At 35.5% G+C, this 22,380-nt stretch overlaps 1 protein-coding gene across 4 annotated transcripts in view; it reads left to right on the forward strand.

The window, feature by feature from the left end:
- The window catches only part of CEP78 (centrosomal protein 78), a 32,114-nt gene that overhangs the window by 5,876 nt on the left and 3,858 nt on the right, over positions 1-22,380 (forward strand). The window contains exons 5-16 of one of the 4 annotated variants that reach the window (XM_031449919.2): positions 732-906; positions 2,907-3,020; positions 4,712-4,776; positions 5,067-5,178; positions 7,494-7,629; positions 8,817-8,862; positions 10,242-10,370; positions 18,049-18,126; positions 19,341-19,507; positions 20,201-20,372; positions 20,700-20,747; positions 21,292-21,667. In XM_031449919.2, the coding sequence (XP_031305779.1) occupies positions 732-906; positions 2,907-3,020; positions 4,712-4,776; positions 5,067-5,178; positions 7,494-7,629; positions 8,817-8,862; positions 10,242-10,370; positions 18,049-18,126; positions 19,341-19,507; positions 20,201-20,372; positions 20,700-20,747; positions 21,292-21,667 (1,618 nt within the window). Of the gene's footprint in view, positions 1-731; positions 907-2,906; positions 3,021-4,711; positions 4,777-5,066; positions 5,179-7,493; positions 7,630-8,816; positions 8,863-10,241; positions 10,371-18,048; positions 18,127-19,340; positions 19,508-20,200; positions 20,373-20,699; positions 20,748-21,291; positions 21,904-22,380 lie in introns of those variants that run through there. The other 3 variants (XM_010978079.3, XM_031449918.2, XM_010978076.3) reach the window with 3 other exon arrangements.

Here is a 22,380-nt window from a genome sequence, read left to right on the forward strand (position 1 = left end):
CCCTGTTACCAAAATTTATTTTATGAATGAAAAGAACTGAGTATGTCCTTAAGACAAGACTTGTGGTTAAATGTGAAACCATCAGTTTCCTAAGGCACATCAAACTGACTTTGCATAGTCTAGGCTTCCAAAGTTGGTGTACGTACCCTAAGTAGCATGCGAGATCCATTTTGTAAATACAGTTTTTAAAATAATGCCTTAGGAGTTAGGAGAAGAAAATATTAGAACCTCTCTAACTTACATCATATCATTTTAAAAAAAAATCTGTGTAATTTATAATGTATGTAAGTTATGTGTATAGAACTTCTTGTATATAATTTGTTAATAAATAACATCAATATTAAAAAGTTTACTTGTGGGATGCCCAATCAAGTGTTTGGAGACCATTGGAGGACAGAATGATAAAATTTAGAGACTCAGCAATGATAAAATGTAGAACCAATTACCTGCATTGGCAGATAAGGAAAATAAAATCCATAAACCGTAATTGAGTTGTCAGAGTTTACATAACTAATCAAAACTAGGCCAGTGGCTAGAGTCTAATCACTGACAGGAGAATCTGGGTCACTGGACTCCTAAACCAGAATTGACTGTTTAATTCTTAGGTTGACTCTCCTGGCGCAGAAACTTGGTATATATATGTAAATCTCTAACATAATAAGCCATACTCAGCAGGCATACCCTTTTTCCTTATTCAAGCATCTTAATTTCATCCTGTTAAATCTTTGAAGTATCAGACCATCAGAAGGCACGAAGAAACCTGGGCTGAGAGTCTTCGTTACAGGAGACCTGACCTTGACTGCATGGCTGGCTTGAGGCGCATCACTCTGAACTGCAACACGCTCATTGGTGACATCGGTGCAGGTGCTTTTGCAGAATCTCTTAGTGAGGATTTATGGCTTAGAGGTAAGTTCTAAAATTGAAAATACTGAATTTTTAATATTAAATATGGTTAGCTTTTGGCTTGATACTGTTGTCATAGGATTTTTTTAAAAGCCTCATTTTCCCAATTGCTTTTATTTTGCATTTAAACTTTATCTAAAAGTTGCATATATTCTTTATAGAAAATATAGGGTAACAAGAAAATAGAATTACCTATAATCTTAGTACCCAGATACAATCACTGTTCACTTTGGTGTATATACTATATTGTCAGTCTTTTTTTTTTTTTCTTATAAACATATTTATACACTTAGGGATTACAAAAATAGAATTGTAGTGCACTTACTGTTTCATACCTCTGCTTTTTTTACTTAATGATGTATCATGTAGTACTCCATTATATTGATGTTCTGTTGTTTAACCAGTTCTTTGCAATCAGATTTAGAGTTTGCTTTTCCCTGTCAGAAACAGTGTGAACACGTTGTATATATATTTCTGTGTCTTTTGGGATTACTTCTGTAGAATATGATGCTAAAAGTGGAATGACTAAATGTGGAATATTTTTACGACTTTTGATACATGTTGCCAAATTGCCATCCATAAATGTTGTGCCAATTTATAGTCCATTCCAACAGTGTATGTGAGGCCTACATCCTCACAAATACTGGTTTGTGGTACTTGCAAAAACTGTAAAACTACAAAACTTGTTCTTCCCCCTTTTTATGCAGGTGGAATTTCTCCAAATTTTATAACTTTTTTAGTTAGTATACCATAAGCATCTTAACAAATCAATAAATTTACATCTGCTACATCATTTTTAGTGGTTGTTCAGTGTTACATTATATAAATCTGCCATAATACACTTGGTTATCCATTCTTCCATTTAAGCCCTGTCCAGTTTTTCATTTACAAATAGTACTCTGATAAACATCCTTGCTTACACTCTAAAGAATGCTTCAGGTTAAATTATCATAAAGAATTGTTGGATCAAAAGAGTGTGCACATATTAAGGGCTTTTGTTACAGGATCTTGGCCTAATCTGATAGGAGAATAACCACATTTTGTTTTATTTTGTATTCATTTGATTTGCTAGTGAGATTTACTGGCTATTTGTATTAATTTGGCTAGTTGGTTAATTATATTCTGTGTCCATTCTTCTGCGGTAAAAGTTTGTAAGAGTTGCATCATTTTTGGTCAGATCCATATGTTTGATTTACTATTTCTGTGTGTCATGGGTTTTGCAAGACTCTAGTTTTTTAATGTAATAATATACATGACACTTTAAAAAGAAGGACTCATGATAGTTTCCTTTCATGTAATATTTTTTATACCTGTGCTTTCATGATGATCCTTTTGGTTTAAATGAGTAGGTTGTTCAACCTCGTAACTACTAGAACTTATGCTCATTTGTTGTTTTTTTTGTCTGACCTTTTACTGAGAGAGTTCTTGACCATCGTTCTTTCATGATAGGTTTTTAACATATATTCTCTGCTCACGTATTCTTTGGATTTGTTATTATTTGTATCCTCTCAGACTTCTTTTTTTGTTCAAAACTGATAGTTAATACATTTCTTCTATTCTGTTTTCCCCTTTTAACTAGTTTCAAGAGTGATGTGGGGCTCAAGATCAAAAGAATGCAGTGAAATTTCTGAGCCCCACCAGTTTTTGCCTGTGAAGTTTGCACTGCTGCTGCTGCCCTTGCTAATTATGAACTAATTCATTTTGTGATGTTTTTCACTCAATGGTTATATAAAGTTATTCTTCAGTTCTGTAATTGTAAAATATGTTGGGTGATTTATTGGTACTCAAGCCAGGGTAATCATTGCACATTCAAGAAGAGTTTTTTAATTGGATTTTGCGTTATGTGTGTGCTTATATGACTCTGTTTTTTTGGAATACCCAAAAGTAAAAACTAGCCATGATTGGTCTTGTGTAGGACTCTTCTACACACACGTAAATGAGAGTCGTCTCTATGTTAAATCTGTATAGGGTAAGCAAGTGACCTTTTTGTCTTTCATCATAAGCACTTGACCTGCAGCAGTGTGGCCTCACCAATGAAGGAGCTAAGGCTTTACTCAAGGCCCTTGAAACCAACAGAACTTTGGTCATTCTGGATATAAGAAAAAATCCACTTGTTGGTATGTGGTCACAATTTTTTAATTGATAACAAATAGCAAAACAAAAAGAATTTGTTCACGTATTGACAATTTTTAAAACCTAGTGAGTTTACTTTCTTAATCTTATACAGATGACCCTTGAACAACGCGGGGTGCAGTTGAAAATCTGGGTATAACTTTACAGTCAGTAGTTCTGCATCTGTAGATTCAACCAGCCTTGGTTCCTGTAGTTTTCTAGTACACATTTACTGCGTGTAAGTGGACCTGTGCGGTTCAGACCCATGTTGTTCAAGGGTCAGCTGTACTTTTCTAATATTGTACTTCCTTTATGTTTTTAGCAGATAATTTACTAATTAAAATGAATTATGCTTGTAAATTGTTCTTGGCTGCTACTCTGCACAGAGGTAAACCTAGATAATAAGCCTGCTTCTACAAAGAGCATTATTTCCTTCTTGTGGAATCTCTGAATTTTTGGAAAGAGTACTCTATTCACTTGTCAGTTTAACAAGTAATTTTTTGAATACCTTCGTGTGTGAGAAGGTGAGTTTAGGCACTAGGGATATAGCAGTGAACCAGATAGACAAAGTCTTGCCTTCATGGAGCTTACATTCTAGTAGAGGAGTCCAGATAGAAATGAGTAAACAGATAAGTAATGTAGTTTTAGATAGTAGGAAGTTCAAAATACCTTAATGTAAGGAGACTGAGGGGGGCAGGTAGGTCTACATTGGATAGGCTAGTTAGGGGACATCGTCACTGGAAAAGAGACATTTGAGTGGAGACCTGAGTGAAGAGAGGATCAAGCCATGGAAGGTCTGGGGGAAGCACATTCCAGGATAAGGAAGCAATGAGTATGCAGGCATGTAGATGGAAGGAGTATTTAACGAAAAGCAAGGAGGCCAATATGGTGAGGAAGACTAGGGTCTGCTGTGAGGTCAAGGAGCTAACCAGGGGCCTGATCTTGTAAAGTCTTGAAGGCTTGAGTAAAGATAGGGATTATTCTAAATGCATAGAGGGTTTTGAGCTGGAAAAAAGGCATGATCCAAATAGTGTCTTGGTAAGATGACCCTGATATAAAGAGTAGACTTGAGGGGATAAAGAAGAGAAATGGGGAGACGAAGTAGGGCACTGTCACCACGGTCTGAATGAGAGATGTTTATGGCTTAACTTAGACTAGAAGTTTGGAGCAAGTGAAAAGTGGTTGACTTCAGGTTGTGTTTTGAGAGTGTAGCTAACAAGACTTGCAGATCTATTAGATGTGGGGTATGAAGGAGATAGTAATAAAGAGACAAGTCCCAGATGATTATGTGCACAACTGGGTGGTACCACTTAGAAGAGGGCTGAGAGGAGGAGCAGCTTTGAGGGAACATCAGGACTTTGGTTTGCTATCTTAATCTAAGTGTCTAGACAGTGCTCAGATTCTCTGCTTTCTATCCAAAGTATCCAAAGCCACTTTAGATACAAAGTGTTTGTGTAAATTTGACCTTTGCTGCTGCCAAAGTAGCAGCCATTGAAGGCAGTCTGCAAGGTGGCATCTTAGATTTTTGAGGAAGAGATTAAAATACGCAAAGGGAAAAGTAGATGTATAATTACATAATGTAAATTTCATGTTTAATTTTGTGGGAAAAGCAATAATGTGTTGGTTTTTGTTTTTAAATGGGAATAGCCACTTACTGGGGAAACAGTTACTCTAATTTCAATTTATTTCACTTTAGATCATTCTGTGATGAAAGCAGTTATCAAAAAAGTTCTCCAGAATGGAAGGAGTGCCAAGTCAGAGGTATATCATGTTTTAGTTCTCTAGGAACCATTTCTCTTTAATTGCTTGTTTTTCTTCCTTTTTCTAATAAAATAAAATTATCAAGGTACTTTTCTGTCATCTTAAGTTGTTAGTCAAATCAAATGGCTTTTTTGTTTTTGAAAATACTGTATGATTCTTTAATTTAGGTTACCAGAAATGCAGATTGAAAGCATTTTACTAACTTAGAATATCTTAATAATTTCCAGTTGAGAACAAAACCTCATAAATTACCTGTAACTGAAATGGCTTATTTATTATCTCTCTCTCAGTACCAGTGGATAACTTCTCCATCAGTGAAGGAACCATCCAAAGCTGCCAGACAGAAAAAGAGAACTATAATTTTGGGAAGTGGTCGAAAAGGAAAAGCTACTATTAGAATCGGTAACCCTTTTCTTTACTTTTTTTTTTTTTAATGCTACTAGAATTTATAGTCCTTTTGCATTCTGATGTGCTGAAATTAATATCTCTTCTCATGTGATACTGGTAACAACCGATGTTATATGTCTGCATGTTAGAATTATAATTGTTTTGGTACATATTATGAGAATTTTTAGAATATAAAAACACTGAATGAAATTAAAGAGATGTTAGTATTAACCAACTTCATTGTTTGAATTTTATAGAAAGTTCATTATTTTAAAAATATTTCCTGATTGATGATTAGTTCTAATACTTTGCAGTTAAGTTTGGGCTGCACTGTGACAGTTTTAGCAATGGTGCTTTTGAGGGATGATTTTTTTTTTTTTAATGAAATGAAATTTCTTCCCAGTTTCAGTTTTCCTGTTGTTTCCTTCTTCCTTGCAAATTCTTACCTAGAGTTATTGAATCAGGTAATACCTTGCTTCTCTCAATGACTAAAAAGACTTAAAATATATAGAATCCTTATAAAAGATTATGCAAAGAAGCTTATTGACCTAGATGGAACATTTTAGAAAAACATTTTCTAAATGTTTAATGTATGTTTAATTTTCCAAATAATACTTAACCCAGGATTTTAAAATTAAGCCTATAATTTTGTGACCAAATGTAATAAAAATCTTTTAAAACTCTTTAACCACCAATGACTTAAGTTTCACATCCTCTTGAATATATAAATTTGATATAATCCAGTTCTACTGGTACTTTTATATTGTTTCTAAGTGACCTTAACTGTCTGTTTTCTGGAACACATTATCTTTAGTTGCAAATAGCATTTATTTTTCATAATAATAGTGAATGGCAGAGTGGCATTATATAAATATATATAAATAAAACATGTGTATATAACAGGAATTTTCTAATTTTAGTACCTGGTGGTATGTTGTAGGGGTATCATGGAATAAGAATAAAACAATTTAAAATTTTTTCTTATTTAGCATGATAAAGCAAAGTGGAAATGTGACTGAAGTTTACAAGCTCACTGAGCTTTTTTAAGAGTAATTTTATTTCTTGGGCTTTTTTTATTTGCCTCAGTTATTTGGAGACATAGAGGTAAGCCAATTCAATGTCTGCCTATATAGTTAGATCCAGGTGAATATAGGGGTTAAATAATTCTGTGAATTGTGTCACATTTATATTGTAATTATGTATGCAGAAAAGAGACTGGAACTTTTGTTAGAATTTTTTTTATCTCCTAACAAAGTAAGTGTAATTTTTAAAAATTTTAATTACAAAATATATTTGCATTAGTTTCTGAAAGGAAAGTTATACACATACAAACCACATACATAAAACATTCTTTGAGGGTAATTAAGTTAAAAAACAAAAAAAGAATAGCAAGATGAACTGAGCTTCTATATATTTTAAGAGGCATGTAAATTTGTCCAGAGAAATCACATAGAATCATGCAGTGATTATCAATAAGGTTGTTCTGTATTTCCACATACACGTTACCACATTTACATGCCATCCTAATGCTGCTAAAGTAGATCTTGTATAGTAGATTTGAAGGATTAATAGAACCATTTTAACTTATGCTTGTTTTCAGTAACAGTAGAGAAAATTAAGTATTTAAATGTGAATTTGAATACATAGTTTGTTCTAAATAAAATACTAACATGTAGGTCTAGTTTTTACTACAAATACTTCATGTAAAGATACTTGACTCTTCAGTACTGAAATGTAGGTTAAATCTCCACATTTCCCTCTTTCATCCAATGGATTTCATTTGGTTTCTGTGTGTTTTCTATATGAAATCAAATCAGCAGTGAAGGTCAACACTTACAGGAGGGTAACATTGGCTTACCTACAGCCAGCAACTTGAAATCTCATTACTTTGATTGTTTTAATCTTAAGCTGAAATTTTGGTCTAATTTCAGAACATTCTGTTTGTCAGGAGTCATGGGTGTATCTTTGTTTCTCTATCCTTGAGATTCAGAAATGCCAAAAGTGTTCTGAGATTCAATAAACTTGAATGTTTCTGCGTGATATACAAAATGTGTCATTCTTTGGGGGATATTTTTTATTTATTTTTGCATGTCCTGCACATCTCAATACTTATGTTTTAGTTAAAATAACTTGTTACTGTAGAGAACTTAATACTTTTAAAAATTGCTGGCCTGTGTAAAACGTTGTTACAAAACAATCCTGTTTTTAATGGCTTTGACATCATTGTCCAGTGCCTGTTGGATTCCTTTCAAAGTGTACACATGTGATAATTGCTCTGTAGAACCTTTGGTGCATCTTGATTCCTTCTTTTCATGCGTTCTCAAACATAGGATTGGCTACAAAGAAACCTGTGAGTAATGGAAGAAAACAGTCCTTTGGTAAAGAATGTTATGCTCCTGAACCTTTGCCCCCTGGTGTGTCTGGTTTCCTGCCATGGCGTACTGCAGAACGTGCAAACAGGAACAGGTAGGGTGTTTTCATTCCCTGTCTTTTTCAGTCATTCAGAATTCTTTATTTTGGAGCTGCTATTATGTGGGAGGTCTCTGATAGTTTCTATAGGAGAAGATAACTCACACATGGCTTCTGCCTAATGAGTCCTCTAAGGAAGAAGAACAAAAACTAATTATAATCGGGAGTTTCAAGTTGTTTCTCAAGTGTCACAACAGATGTAACCCTATGGGAATCAAGAAGAGACTAAAATTATCTCCAGTTCTGCAAGTGAGAAAGATTTCATTAAAGGCAGGTGTAGGTGAAGCAAGCCCTTCAGCACAGAAGTGGGAATTTGGATATGTAGGAATGGGGAAAAAAGACATTTTATGGGAATATTTTAATGCAGAATGGATGAGAAGTATGGATTAGACCTAATCTAAATCAATTGGCTTAACTTTGTGAATCAGCTTTAGTGAGTCAAACTAGACTTAGCTTGCTTTAGCTGATTACTTACCCAAGAGATAGCTGTTCATAGTAATTTTTGTTATAGCAGTGTAAATAAAATTGTTGAATTATAGCTTTAGGCTTGCTAAGTGAAATAGATTGCTATAGATTATTTTCAAATGACTTACTGCTAGTATTCAAGATATTGGGGATTAACAATTGCTTAAGAAAACAAAGAGAATGATTTTAAATAGCATTTGAAGTAGGTACTGTGTAAAATATCTGTTCATTTGCTCACATTAAATTGATGTTTATAATCTCCATTGGACAACTACTCTTTTGCAAATGGTAATGTGAATTACTATTGCATAAACTATAGTGTTAAGTCACCAGTTTCACTAGTTTCACAACTTTGTGGTTTCATATCTTCTTCTTGAGACATTTACTAATCTCAGGTCCATCCTTATCACAAGAAGTTATAAATTAGAAAATGATTACTTTCACCAGTTAAAGAAGTTAGACTGAAATCTCAATCATCCTGAACCTAGGAACTGAAGGGACCTCTCAGCGGTTCAACGAGTTATCATAAAGCTGGTCTGCTAAATTCTGTTCAATTTTCTCCATGGCAGAGCCTTCCAGGTCTTTATTTTGAGCTTATTTATTTTTATACACAATTCTATAGTGGATATTTTACATAATACTGATTAGTTTTATTAACTAGGATTAACAGGTGACATATTTACATCAAATATAACTTCATTTTGTTGATGTCTTTTCAGGGGTTTTCCATTAATCAAAGCTCGTGATGTATGTAATCAGTTGCAGGTATGTTGTTCTATTTCTAATTTATAGCGGGTTTAAGTGAGAAAAGTGAAGGTCATTCTCTTTGCTTTTTAAACTGAACAGAGCCTTCCAAGAAGCATTTCCCTTTCTGAAATAAATCATCTAGAACTTGTCGGGTGGCTCTGCCAGCGCCACGGCGGAGTTGTGTGGATATGGGCCACGCTGGGAGCCTCAAGGTTACGTCTGTAAACAAGGAAGCCGTTTCTGCAGTCCACAAATCAGCTGTTACCCAGTGAAATGAATTTGACTGCCATTTCTGATCCCACACTTGGAGCTGTCATACTCAAAAATGTCCATATGCTTTCAGAAAATGTTGACTAGGGGCTCTCTGTACAAGTTCTGATCTTAAAGCCAATATAGAGCAGCACATCCCAGAGCCTCTGCATCAGCACTTCTCCCTCTCTCACCAAGGCCACACACAGTCCCCCTCACACTGCCTCAGGGTCTTGGAGCAGATTAAGCCTGTCAGCACCAGATTCTCCTTCCCTGTTGTCGTGGCAGACTGATGTTGCTCTGTGAAAGGCAGCATGGCTGAGGTGAGAGGAGAGCACCCTGGCTGTCAGGACTGCCCCCTCGCATGCCCAGAAGAAGGGATGCACGCCTCGTTCCACCGCTGGGATTTTCCTATCCTGCAGGGCTTGCTGCTTGTCATCAAAATGATATCCTAGTGACTTGTCTTCTATTCAGTTATATAATCCCAGCACACTTCTTTTTGATCTCTAGACTTTATGGGGTTGTGATCAGGTCAGTTTTTAAATGTTTGGAAACATCATATTGAACAATGTTCCAGTGGCAGTGAAGGTTGACAGGAGAATGGTGTTACTGTTATGCTAGTTTTAGCTTAAGGATGATGAGAAGATGATGTTTTGATGGCTCAATTTTAGTTGTGTATGTGATTTATTTTTTAAAACTCTCATGTTTGTTATTCAGAGTTTAGATATGTTGACTTTCTAATTATTCATCTGATTCTTTATCAGTCCCTTTACCGATGCATTTTTCTCCTAGAAGCTACATTTTCTTCCAGTTTGTGTCCAGTGATGAAGAATCGATTTCTCATTTGTAGTGTAAAGTTGATCTGAGAGAAAAATGTTTGCCCTGGCTCCTCACATGGCTTCTGTGGAAGAAAATTAATAATATGGGCAATTCTGAAATTAATCTTAACCATGTACAAGAGAATTCTCTAGAGTAACACAGCAAAAATACGTTAATGTAATTTTACTTTGTCATTGCTTGTTTTAGACTAAGGAGCAGTGAAAGAGACTTGTAAATAATGACTTGATACCTCAGATCACTTTTGTTAAATGTTCTTTAATGTTTGGCATCTGGTTTATATTTTATACAACCTATCTTCTTTCTTTAAGCAGTCAGAATTTCCTGTGACTGTGACGGTAGAGAGTCCTTCCTCCTCAGAACTCGAAGAGGTCGATGATTCTTCAGAAAGTGTTCAGGAAGAGCCAGAGAAAATCAGCGTAAAGCAGGAAGCACTGCAGGTACAGAGTTATCACTTGAAAGATACAGAGGAGATGATTGTTCAGATGGAAGGCTGATTGCACCACTGGGCAGCTTGTGTGAGGTTCTGTTCTCCCTCCCATCTGCATCGTATCCCCCTTAGCTTAGACCAAGGTGACTGATGGACGTTTGAGCTCTCAGAAATGAAAATCAAAATATGTGTTAATAATACATTTCCCTTTCCTTAGAACCATAGAATATTAGACTTAGGGAGACCCTTAACGATCATAAGATAACCTCAAAGAATTTGAGTTTGAGTGAATGCAGTCAGCTGATTCAGTGCTCTTGTTTCACAGATGAGAAAATTGACAGTTCTAGTTGACCTCCCTTTTTATAATAGGAAAATAGGATTTTGTTTTTAATAAAGTTAAAGTTGAAAAAAAGTTTTGATGCTGATATTCTCCTTACCTAAAATAAAAAATACCAAGAAGCTACACTGTATTGCCTAAAAAAGCTGGCATCTAATGTCATTCCATACTGTTTTGTAAACAAAAGAAAAATTGATTTTCATGACAAATTTTTGTACCTCAAAAATAATGTGTTCGTTTTATTTCAACTTTAATGCAGAGCTGATGATTTGTACTAAATAAGGGAAACTCCATTTGAGGGGACCTTGTCTTTGTGCTACAAAGTCCATGTTTAATTTTTAAATTATTTTAATATTTTCTTTGAGTATAAAACTTGACAGATTTAAAACTAGTTATCCTATTATTTTAGGACATGGAAATTATTACTTGATTTTCAGAAGGGAAAGTTAGATTTTTATTTTTAACTAAAATTAATAGTAATAATATAGAGAAATTTTAAAGTATTTAGAAAATTGTAGAATGTTAGAGTAAGAGGAATCTATAGTTCATTAGAATTACCCCCTTTCATCTTATAAATGAGTGCCTACAATTTGTTGCACTTAAGTGATTTATTAGTAAGTTGCAGAGTAAGACAAGACCCTAGAGCATCTGTCCCGCATTCATTATCTTTTCAGGTGTGTTGTATTCGTTTCCTTCACCAGTAGACTAGGAGATTGTATTTCTAAAAGTGATTATAGACGTTGGGGAAGACCAGGGTTAGAAACTGACTACGGAGTACTTTATTCAAGGTGCACTGAGAACTTCTTCAGCTCTTCTCCATTTTGACATGACACTAAAATGATGGTATCAAAGTGCTACATACATAAACCCACAACAGTCAAGACAAGAGATTACTGCATGTTTTTGAAAGGCGGAAGAGTGTGAAACTGAAGCAGCAGAGCAGAGGCAAACCATCACCTAGAGTAAGTACAGGGACTGCCTGCAGCTGAGGGGGAATCTTAGTCCCCTTGCAGAAACAGCTCCATGCTCAGATGTGCATGGGCAAGAGAGAGTGGAGTTAGTTTAAAATGTGACTAAAGTAGGGAGTGATCATTGAAGGTTTGTGCTTGCAAGAGGTGACTCCCAGCCCTACCCTCACTCTTCTGAAATGAGATAAATTCACTTTGAAAAAAATTAAACTGTGGAGAATCAGGGCAGCTGTTTGAATTTTTGCACCATAGAAAAGAGTATTTGAGGGTATCCTATTATAATTACTATCCACTTCTCCATGCATAAGAGAAGCCAATCAGTTACTGGCTTCCAGGGAACTTCCAGCTCTCATTCTTAAATAGAAAGTAACCATGGTTTGTCTGATAGTCGAGTAAAGCTTACAACATGACAGAGATTTAAAAAAAAAAATAGTAAAAATACATTCTAGTAGGACCAGGGATGATTCAGGAAACAATATGATTTAAGAAAAAACCCTAATTAGTATCCTTAGGTTTAAAAAAAACTAGCAACTATAAAATAAGTTAATTCAAAAGGAAGTGATCAGAAAGCAAGAAAAATCTCTTGGAAATGAAAATATAGTTGCTGAAATAAATTCAGTAGTAAATAAGTTTCTCAGTATATAAAAAAGAAAGACACAATGGAAAATGTGATAGAAATGATGAATGAGAGAGGCTGCATCTAGGAGATCCAACGTGTTACTATTAGAAATTCCAGACCCAGAAAAAAAAATGGGGGGAAGCTGTCAAAAGGCAAGAAAATTCCCCGCAGCTGAAAGTAAACATGAGGCCTCAAATTGAAAATAGCTACTCAAGTTTTGAGCAAGATGAACAAAAATAGACTCAAATATCTAGATACCATTCATTGTGGTACCAAGAAGATAAATACATCCCAGAGAGAATACTAGCCACCTAAAAAGAAAAAAATTAAAATTCAACCTTATCATAGTTCTCATCAGTACCATGGATCCTAGAAGGCATTAGAAAAATACCTCCAGATTTTCAGGCAAATAATTTTCAACCTAAGGTATTGTATCCAGCCAAACTATCAGTCATACGTGGAGGCTGAATAAGGTAGTTTGTACATAAAGAAATTTGAAAAATTTACTTCCTGTACTACACCTTTAGTTATTTGAAGAAATAATCCAGCAAAATGAGGGAATAAACCAAGAAGGAAGGTAATAGGGGATTCAGGAAACATTGGATTCCATGCAGGGAGCAGCTAGTATAGATTTGAGAGGTTTCCATTGCTTGTGTGCTTGAGAGTTTAGAAACACCTTGGGGATCTTGTACTTGCTGTGTATGTTAGGAGGAGGGAGAGGAAGAGAAGGAGGAACTCAAACTTCAGAGGAGAAAAGGCTATACTGACATCAACATGAAGTAAACAAAACTATGGTAGATGTTTAAACTACCATTGGTGTGCAGGAAAAGAATCTACATAAACTTGACACTATAGATGTCCCCCTTTTCAGTGACACAGAGGTAATGACTACCTGTCTAATTTATTGTCCATACCAGAACACTTAAGTAGTGTAAGGAGGTGCTATAATACAACATCAGAACAACAGGTATAAACTAGAACAGCCCAAGGTATCTTGGGATATGTAGTCACCCTACACAAGGGCAGTGACACTGAAACAGTGTAGAAGGAGCCGTGGTCTCTATACATAGGAAATGTCTGCAGTGGGCCATGTTAATTTAATCACAACAATGGAAATACTGTCTTGGTTAGCAGCTTTTATTGTCAACTTGCGTGCAATAATAAATAACTAACCTAAACTATACTTAGTATGTATTAGTATGAACATAGTATGTACTGGTATGTATTGTGTACTATATGTACTTAGTATGTATTGTGTTCTAAGTGGTTTTGCATATGTTAACTCATTTAACCCTCTGAATAGCCTTATGAGTTTGGTGCTAATATCATCCCCACTTTTCAGAAAAGGAAACTAAAACAGGGAAGGAACTTGCCTAAGCTGTACCTCATTTAGGGTTGAATCAGGGCTTTGAGCTCAGGCTTTCTGCCTGTTCTCTTAAACACTACTCCATACTCAAATTACAGAAAACTTAACTGTACATAGAACAGTATGTATTTCAACTTTGATAGCATGAAAGCCAGATTTGGAAGGAAGGTAGATAGGAGGTGGAAAAAGGGAAAAGGACATGAATGTCCTCATTTTACAAATTGGGTCATTGAGATAATTTATAGTTGATAAACAATATAGATTTTTAAGTGTATCATTACAAGTCGAAGAGGTCATAACCTGTGGAAACAACTAATGGTGACATAACTTTACTGAGTGGTGTAGACATAGGTAAGAGTGTAAATGAACTGAACCCTTACTTAGTAAAGTAGAAAGGTAACAGATAATGCCTAAGATTTAGTCATAAAGTAGTCATGTAAGTTTATTGTTTGGAAATAGAAAAGAATTAAAAACAAGAATAATTGACTTAAATCTCATAAAAAGAAGTCCAGACAGCCAGTAAACACAGAAAAGTGTCCAGCCTCATTAAGTGAATCAAAACGGATGAAACTACATGCCAGTCAGATTGACAAAAAATAGTCTGATAGAATCGACATTGCAGACCTGGAGTACTATAGGAATCTCCCACCCTGGTTATTCAGGAGTATAAGTTGACAGAGCTACTTTGGAAAGCACGTATATATGCTGAAGGTATGTAAGTATCCTGTGACCCAGCAGCCCTCCCCCCACCCTGGGTAAGTGCACAAGAAAAACTGGTACAACAGGATTCATGTGCATTATTTGCATTTGCACAAACTGAAAAAAAAATGTCCTTTAAGAGTCAAAAATTAAACAAGTCGTATGTATTTATACATTGGGAAAACTATCAAGCAATAAAATTGAATGAATGAAAGCTGCAGGCAGCAATGTCAAGTGAAAGAAATAAGGTACAAAAGACTGTATACACTATGATTCTCTTTACATAAAGTTTGATGTCAGCAAAGCTAAGCTATATTGTTAGGGATGCATATGGGTTAAAGGAATGATTGTCAAGAAGTAAGGATGGTGTTTGACTGCTAAGAGGGAAGGCGCTTGTGTTGAGGAAAGGGATGGAGGGTTTTTGAGAGGCCCCGAGTACTTGCAGCTTTGAGTAGTGGTTATGTAAGTATTCTCCTTTTATTTGTCACAGTAACAGTTTTGTTCTGTGCACTTATTTGGAGGTTATATACCAAGTGATATATTGCTGATGGCAGTATAAAATCTTAGAAATCTTCTGGAAAGCAATTTGGAGATAGGTACCTCAGAGCCTTAAAAATGTTCGTTTGCTTTGATCTCAAGCTCATTTTTATGGATTTATTGCAAGAAGATAATTCTAAATATGAAGAAGATGCCTTCACTCATAGAAAGGTTACAATATTGAAAAGTTGGGGAAGAACTTAAATATTTAACCATAAAGGAATGGCTAACCAATAGACCCACTCAGTGGAATCCTTTGTAACGCACTAAAAAGAAGTCAAAGTTATGAATCCCCTGTTTATATGAGAAATGATTAATTTCAATGTTAAATGGGAAAAAGTTCAACATAAAATTTGGCATACAGTATGACGGGAACTTCATTCCAGAAAAATCAACTTACGTGATGTGTAGAAGGGAAGAGAGAGAGCAGATGACAGGAAGGAGTTATTCCAGAGCCTCATCATAGTCTTATTTAAGTAATAGAATATTAAGCAATTTTGCTTTCTTATTTTTTGGTTCCATAGTTCCTTTTAAGGGACATGAATTAACTTTGTAGGAGGAGGGTACACATTTTCATAAAAATTTAACACTATGTTCTAATTCCCTCCACTAGAGGGAGAAACTATTTCATGTAATTGCCCCCTGATGTGCTATTTAGAACTAGTCAAGATGGAGTATTTTAGTCTGCTTTTCTCTGGGGTGATTTTATGTTATTTATTTATTTATTTTGGTCATTCGTTTAGAATTTCTATACAATCGTTTTTTAAGCTTTTATTAAAGTCATTATATTAAAAGTAGAGGAATTTTACAATTTTTTCCCTTTTTCCCCATTTAAAACTTGGTTGACTTTAGTAATGAAACACCACAGAATTTGAAGTTATTAGACTTAATTTTGTAAACATGTTCTTAGTATAAAAATATATGTTCATTGAGCAAATTTCCGAAAACAGTGAACAACTTACTAAAAGAAATAAAAGCCCCCTCTGTGTGTACACACACCTAATCTACTCTTTTGTCTTAAGAAGGTATCAGAAATGCTTGTCATGTCACTGAATGCTCTTCTACATCACAGAATCTGACTAAGCTCACTGACCATCTCTCAAGAAAAACAGACAGATCTGTCTTGAACGTAGAACTCCGGAAGCCCATTCGTTGATGCTGGTTGAGACCTCTTGTCATCATTGTTGTTTCTTAGCTGCTTCACCAGAGTGTTTTTTCATGTGGATGTGCTGTTTTTATTTAAACCAATCCCAATTTGGAGGCTCTTAGCTTTCTTCCGGGGTTTGGTTATAAACAATCTTATGACATCATGTTGGTAGATACATCTTTGCCCACATCTATGATTTCCTTAGGGTAAATTCCTAGATGTAAGTTGTTGGTATGTACTAAAAGTTACTCTCTAGAAAGTGGTACCAGTTCCTCTCCCAGTGATGGCATATAATAGAGCTCCTCCCCTCAACGCACACACACTGTGGGCATAGTGAATTTTAAATGCTTTAAGTGATTGTTCAAAGCGTTTAGCGTGTATAAATATACTTACTGTTTAAATAAGTGTAGGTGTTCTGTTTGTTTATTGCTGCATAAGAAACCACGCCAAAACAGAGGCTTAAAACAATGACAGTCATTTGTTTTGTTCACGAGCCTGAGGGTTGAGTAACACATTAATTTTCTTTCACTAAGTTATTGACTTAAAACAGTATCTGTTTACTAGCTCACAGTTGCATAGGTCAGAAGTCCAGGCACAGCATGACTGGGTTCTCTACTCAGATACACACAGGTGCATGTGGATTCCCTCCTTAGAGTGTTAAAGCATGTGAAATTTAAGTGTAAGACATTGAGCCCCAAACATTGGACTTTCTTGTTTGTACTGGATGTTCAGCATAGCTCATGTGTATCATGGAGCTGAAGTCAAGATGTCAGTCTGGCCGTGTTGTCATCTAAAGGCTCTGGGAAGGAATACTTTCAGGCTTATTCAGCATGCTGGCATAATCCTATTTCTGCAGTTGCAGGACAGAAGTCCCCATTTCCTTACTGGCGCTCAAGTCGGGGAACAGCCTCAGCTCCTAGGGGCCTCCCTTTTGCATTCCTTCCCAAAGCATCACACCTGACTTCTTCAAAGCCAGCACTGGAGAATCTCCCTCTTGTCCTTTTTGTACTTCACATCTCCAGGAAGAGCCCAGTCCCTTTTAATAGGCTGCCTGATTAGGTCATATCCACCCAGAATATTTTCCCTATCTTAACATCAGCTGATTTGGGGAACCTTAATGGCATCTGCAGAATCCCTTCACTATAGCACCGAGGTTTAGTGTTTGATTGAGTAATTGGGAGGTTTGTGTACTTCAGCAATTAGGAATCTTAGGGGCTCTTTTAGTATTCTGCCTGCCACACATAGTGTCCTGCACTTCAAGGACCTCAGTGTCTTTGTTCTTATAAATCATAAGGGAGTTTACCAATATTCATTTTATTTTATTGACCTTGGTGAGTGGGAAGATTAACACCTCTGTGAACACAAATGGCACCCACCTTCCTGAGTTCACAGCGTGGCTCTACTACTTAACTAATGATGTGACCTTGGGTGTGTTGCTCCCCTTACTCGGCTCCTCTCTGCCTCAGTTTTCTCATCTGTAAAATAGTGCAGAATTAATAATTATTCTTTCCTCCTAGGGTTTGCATGATTGGATTATGTAACGGCTAGGGAACTCCTAGAAGAGTCCTTGGCATATAGTAAATTGCTGTAAAAGTGCTTACTTTTTAAAAAATGTATTTGAATCTGCAGTTACATAATTCAGGTGTGTTAAACATGTTTATTAATAGGGCTTCCTATTATACAGGGACCCACAAATAAATACAGAATTTTTCTTTCTTGGTCTTAATTTTTTATTTCTGACTTACTATGTTATATGCATATGCTATGCTTTTTATGGTGAGCTGCCACAAATTTATTTTGGAAAGAGTAGGATTTAAATAAATCTTTAATATACTTACTTGATTTATTTTGATAATGAGTTTCACCAGCATAGTATAATATTACATGTAGTGGACTAAAATCTGAGTTCACTTCTGGCCCTGCACCTAAATCTTTGGTGAGATCTTTAGCTAGAAAGGCTTTTGGATATTGTACTATGAATTTGTTATAATACTTATTCTGTTTCTTTACACTAGGAAAAACTGGAGGAGTGCCTAAAGCAGTTAAAGGAGGAGCGAGTAATAAGACTTAAGGCTGATAAACGAGTCAGTGAGGTAAACAGGTTTCTTCTTATACTTTGGAGAGCTTTTGGTTTTATTTTAATTGGATTTTAAGCCATGTACACATAGTTTGTAAAGTTTAAAACTGTAATATGTTGCAAATTGGTTGTACCATATGGACCTTTGCATTTACTTGTATTTGGTGATTATATATGATCTATATTACAGAAACCATGTTTTTAAAAATGTAAAAATCTGAGATTTTTTTTGTGTGTATGCCCTCATATGACATTATCTTATTTCCTGTTCATGATGCTTCAATTCAAGAAAGCATTTATGCTTCTGTGGTATATACAGTAACATAAAAGACATGATGAAACTCTCTACTGGCAGTGAATTACAAAAGTGAATCTTTTAAATAAGTAAAAGACATTGGAAAACTGCTAAGAAAGCAATGAAAGATAAAAATATATACTATGAGAATTACATTACGTAATGTGCATGAAAGCAGGGCATCAGCTAAAAAGTTATGTATAAATACAATTTATTACAGGGTGAGTTTAAGGAGGTATTTTTGAAAGTGCATACATTGGTTTGGAAGACACTTAGTCAATCTAAGTACCGAGCACCTGCTTACATAAGGCAAAAGAGGCATCATGAACATGATGGCCTTTCTGAGAAATACTGGAGTTGGGCTAATGTGGGGTTTTAAATGCATAGATGATGGAGGGGAGGAGTACAAGGAAAGTGAGTATTTTCAAGAAGCCAGGGAGATTAGTGTTGATTATACAGTTAATAAAATGGGTTGGATATCATTTAGGACATTTAAACTTACACATTAAAACTTTGCTCACTGAAGTTAATCCTCAACATTCAGCAGAGTTGTAATATGCTTTGTTCAGATCAGATTCTGTATTTCATTTCTAATTTAGGGGAAACTTAGAGCAGGTAATTTTCTAATGTGGAATGAAGATTCATTATGAATTTAACCAGTTAGAAATGTGATCTTTTTTGAAAGATCATTAATAAAACAGTAACTTTGGCTTATTTATATACCACCTGAGTGTTATATAGGAAACTTTGTTGGGTGCCTCTGGGTTTCAGTTATTATGTGATATGGTCTCTGTATTGATGAAGAGTTAGATTAATTACAAATAAATTACATTTTGAGTATTTTATTTTAGTTTTGTTTATACAAGACTACTTTTGTTTTCTTTTAATGACAATGAGAAAAAATCATGTCAGATATTTTCAATCTTCTTTTATAGCTGGAACATGAAAATGCCCAGTTAAGAAATATAAATTTCTCTTTGTCTGAAGCCCTTCAAGCACAGTCATTGACAAGCATGATCCTGGATGATGAAGGTGTTTTAGGCAGCATTGAGAATTCTTTTCGGAAGTTCCATGCTTTCTTGGATCTCCTTAAAGACGCTGGGTTAGTCCATTTCTCTTCCCGGCATTCTTCGTGACTATAATGGTAGTTTGCTGAGGAATTTGAGCAGGTTTCCTCACTTCCATAGCTATGTTTAGCTAAATTTAGTGTAATTTTAGGTAATATGGTTGAATTTTTTTTAAATGAGGAATTAAATTTTTAAAGAAATGCAAATAGGAGAATTTACTTTGAGTGGGGAGCCCATTATAAGAGTAACCTGTAGATAGAGTAATTGGTAGGAATAGTTTTCATAAAGACTAAATTCAAGGTGATTTGAATTGAAAATATTCCAGAATACATAGGAAATTTCCTACCTTTTATTTATTTTGCTTGTTTATTAGTTTGAATTAAACTTATTTTTGTCCTAGACAGAAAAAAATTATTATTAACCTGCAGGAAGGATAGAGATCATTGGTTCTCAACAAGGAGGAATTTTGCTGAAAGAGGGAATTGGAGATTGATAATTGATGGAGTGGTGGTTTGTAAGTGATTGACCTGGGCTTGGAAGGAAGAAACAAGCACATCTTTAGATACTGGAGGAGAGTTGGTAAAGAAGTGTGGGAATGTAGATGAGAGGCAGTGGGCTAGGTGTGTGGTAGGTGTCGAAGCTGCTAGTGAGGCAGTGTTTGAAATCTAAGCTGCGCTGACATGATTACACTAACCTTTGTCTTTTCCTCTTTTCCTCTTCTTGTCCAGACTTGGGCAGCTTGCCACAATGGCTGGTATAGATCAGTCAGATTTTCATTTACTAGGTTGTCCCCAGATGAATTCTACTGTCAGTAGTCCACCTAAAGAAGAAAAGAAGGCACATGAGGAAGAAGAACCAGAATCAAAGCAGACTGCCCTAGGACAAATGCAAAATATCCAAGTAAGTGGCCAGAACAGAACTTAATGATTCTAAGAGGGATTAGCAAAAAGGGAACTACCAAGTCAGAGAGAAAATAATAATGATCAATCTCTATAACAGTTCACATGCTTGGGAGCTAGAAGCCTCTTTAGAATCCTTTCCAAATCTGAGATTATTAAATTTATGCCCATTTCATGATACTGTATTGTAAATACGAAAACTGGAAGTTCTCTTGAAAATTTATGATTTAAAGCAAACTATCCTCAGTGAAGAAAGAAAGAAAATATTAGAGAAAACATTCCAAATTTGAAATTGTATAAATGTCTATTCTATTCATATTTTATCTAGGTTTCTATTTGTATGCAGTCAGCTTACAATGAAGGAACACTAATGAAGGTACAAGTACTGATACAGATAATTTTTTAAGATAAGCAATCCAGGCATAGCTAATAGGCAATATATTATAGTGAGTCACCGGTTATGGAGGTTGGGGGGAAAACCTGTCAGCTTTTCCTCTAACCGTACTTGGAGCCCCCATCTCCCGCCTCAGCCAGTCTCAGACTGGTCTTGGGAACTGACAACTTGAGAACACAGTCTAGTCATAAACTGGATACTGCTTACATGTGCCTGGAGGATAGAAAAGGAATTACATTTCTTACAGAATAGGGTTTTATTGTTTTTAATGAGGGAAAGAAAATGGATAATAACTACTCCAAACACCAAAGTCTGAAACTGTAGTGGACATAGCCTTGGATTAGCTAAATAAGTTGAGAATCATGTGGCAAGGTATAATTAGAAAAAACTGGCTCTAAGATCTTCTGAATAATCAGTTGCCTGTCTTAATAATACGATCATAGAGTAACATTAAAGTTTTGGACTCTACGTTTTAATGGTTGACTTTGTTCGCTGAATTTGTCTTTTCTTTGGTTTTTCCCTCCAGTTTCAGAAAATTACAGGTGACGCTAGAATTCCTTTGCCTCTCGACTCCTTGCATGCCCCAGTCTCTACTCAGGAGGCCCGAGAAACTTCCAAAGACAACCTGGGAGTCCCAGGCACGGAGCAGCGGCAGGAGTCTTTTGATGATTTCATTGCGAGAGCATGTTCTCCTTCAGCGGAGGGGATTTCTGGAACTGGAAGTCAGAGAAAAGAAGCAGAGTTGCCGAGAAATAGTAGATCTTCTTCAGAGAAAGTGACCAAACAACACTCTGCTAAGACACACTCTGGAAAGGACCTGCTTTCCTGCTCTGACTCACCTGTAAAGCGGAAGAGCAAAGGAATCGGGCAAAATAGCTCTTTGGTTAATGAACCAATTAAAAGTGAGTCTTCGAAAAAACACATTTCTGTTAAGAAAGAGAGTAGGATAGTGACTGTTTCATCTAAGACAACTAAAAGTAAATTCAGTCTACCAGAACACTCTCAAAGTGATACTCTTGGATCTGATTTTGAATTTCAAGAAAGCATCCGTACTCTATCACACCTGACATAGGTCTAAATCTCTTAAAATTATGTTTCTGCCTTCAAATTTTAATAAATTACTTACGTTTTTATTATAGCATGTGGTATTTTTAAAATACATGACTAGAAGCCATTAGAGAAAGATTTATGTATACTTTTTATTATAATGCAAGTTTTGGTGTATTTTTCCTTTTGATACTTTGCACCTTTCATTCAAGTGATTACTGAGGGCTTAATATGTACAGTACTTTTCTGAGTGCTGTTGTTTTCAGCAGTGAACAAAATAAGCCTTTACCCTCACAGAACTAATATTCTGGTGGGAGGAAAAATAAACAACAAAGCAGGGTAAGGGGACTAGAAAGTGATGGGGATAATAAATGGAATAGTTTTATCACTTGGTTAAATGTCAAAATGTTATGAATCGTATGGCCAGAAGCCATTGACGCATTTTAATGCATATATTTACCAAGGCACTTAATGGTGTTTATGGATTATAGCAACTTTATAAGGTAGGGAATTGTCACTGTGCCCATTTTATAGATGAGGAATCTGAGAAAACATGTGAGTTGCCCAA

The sequence above is a fragment of the Camelus dromedarius genome, chromosome 10 (assembly GCF_036321535.1).
Source record: "Camelus dromedarius isolate mCamDro1 chromosome 10, mCamDro1.pat, whole genome shotgun sequence".
NCBI lineage: Eukaryota > Metazoa > Chordata > Mammalia > Artiodactyla > Camelidae > Camelus > Camelus dromedarius.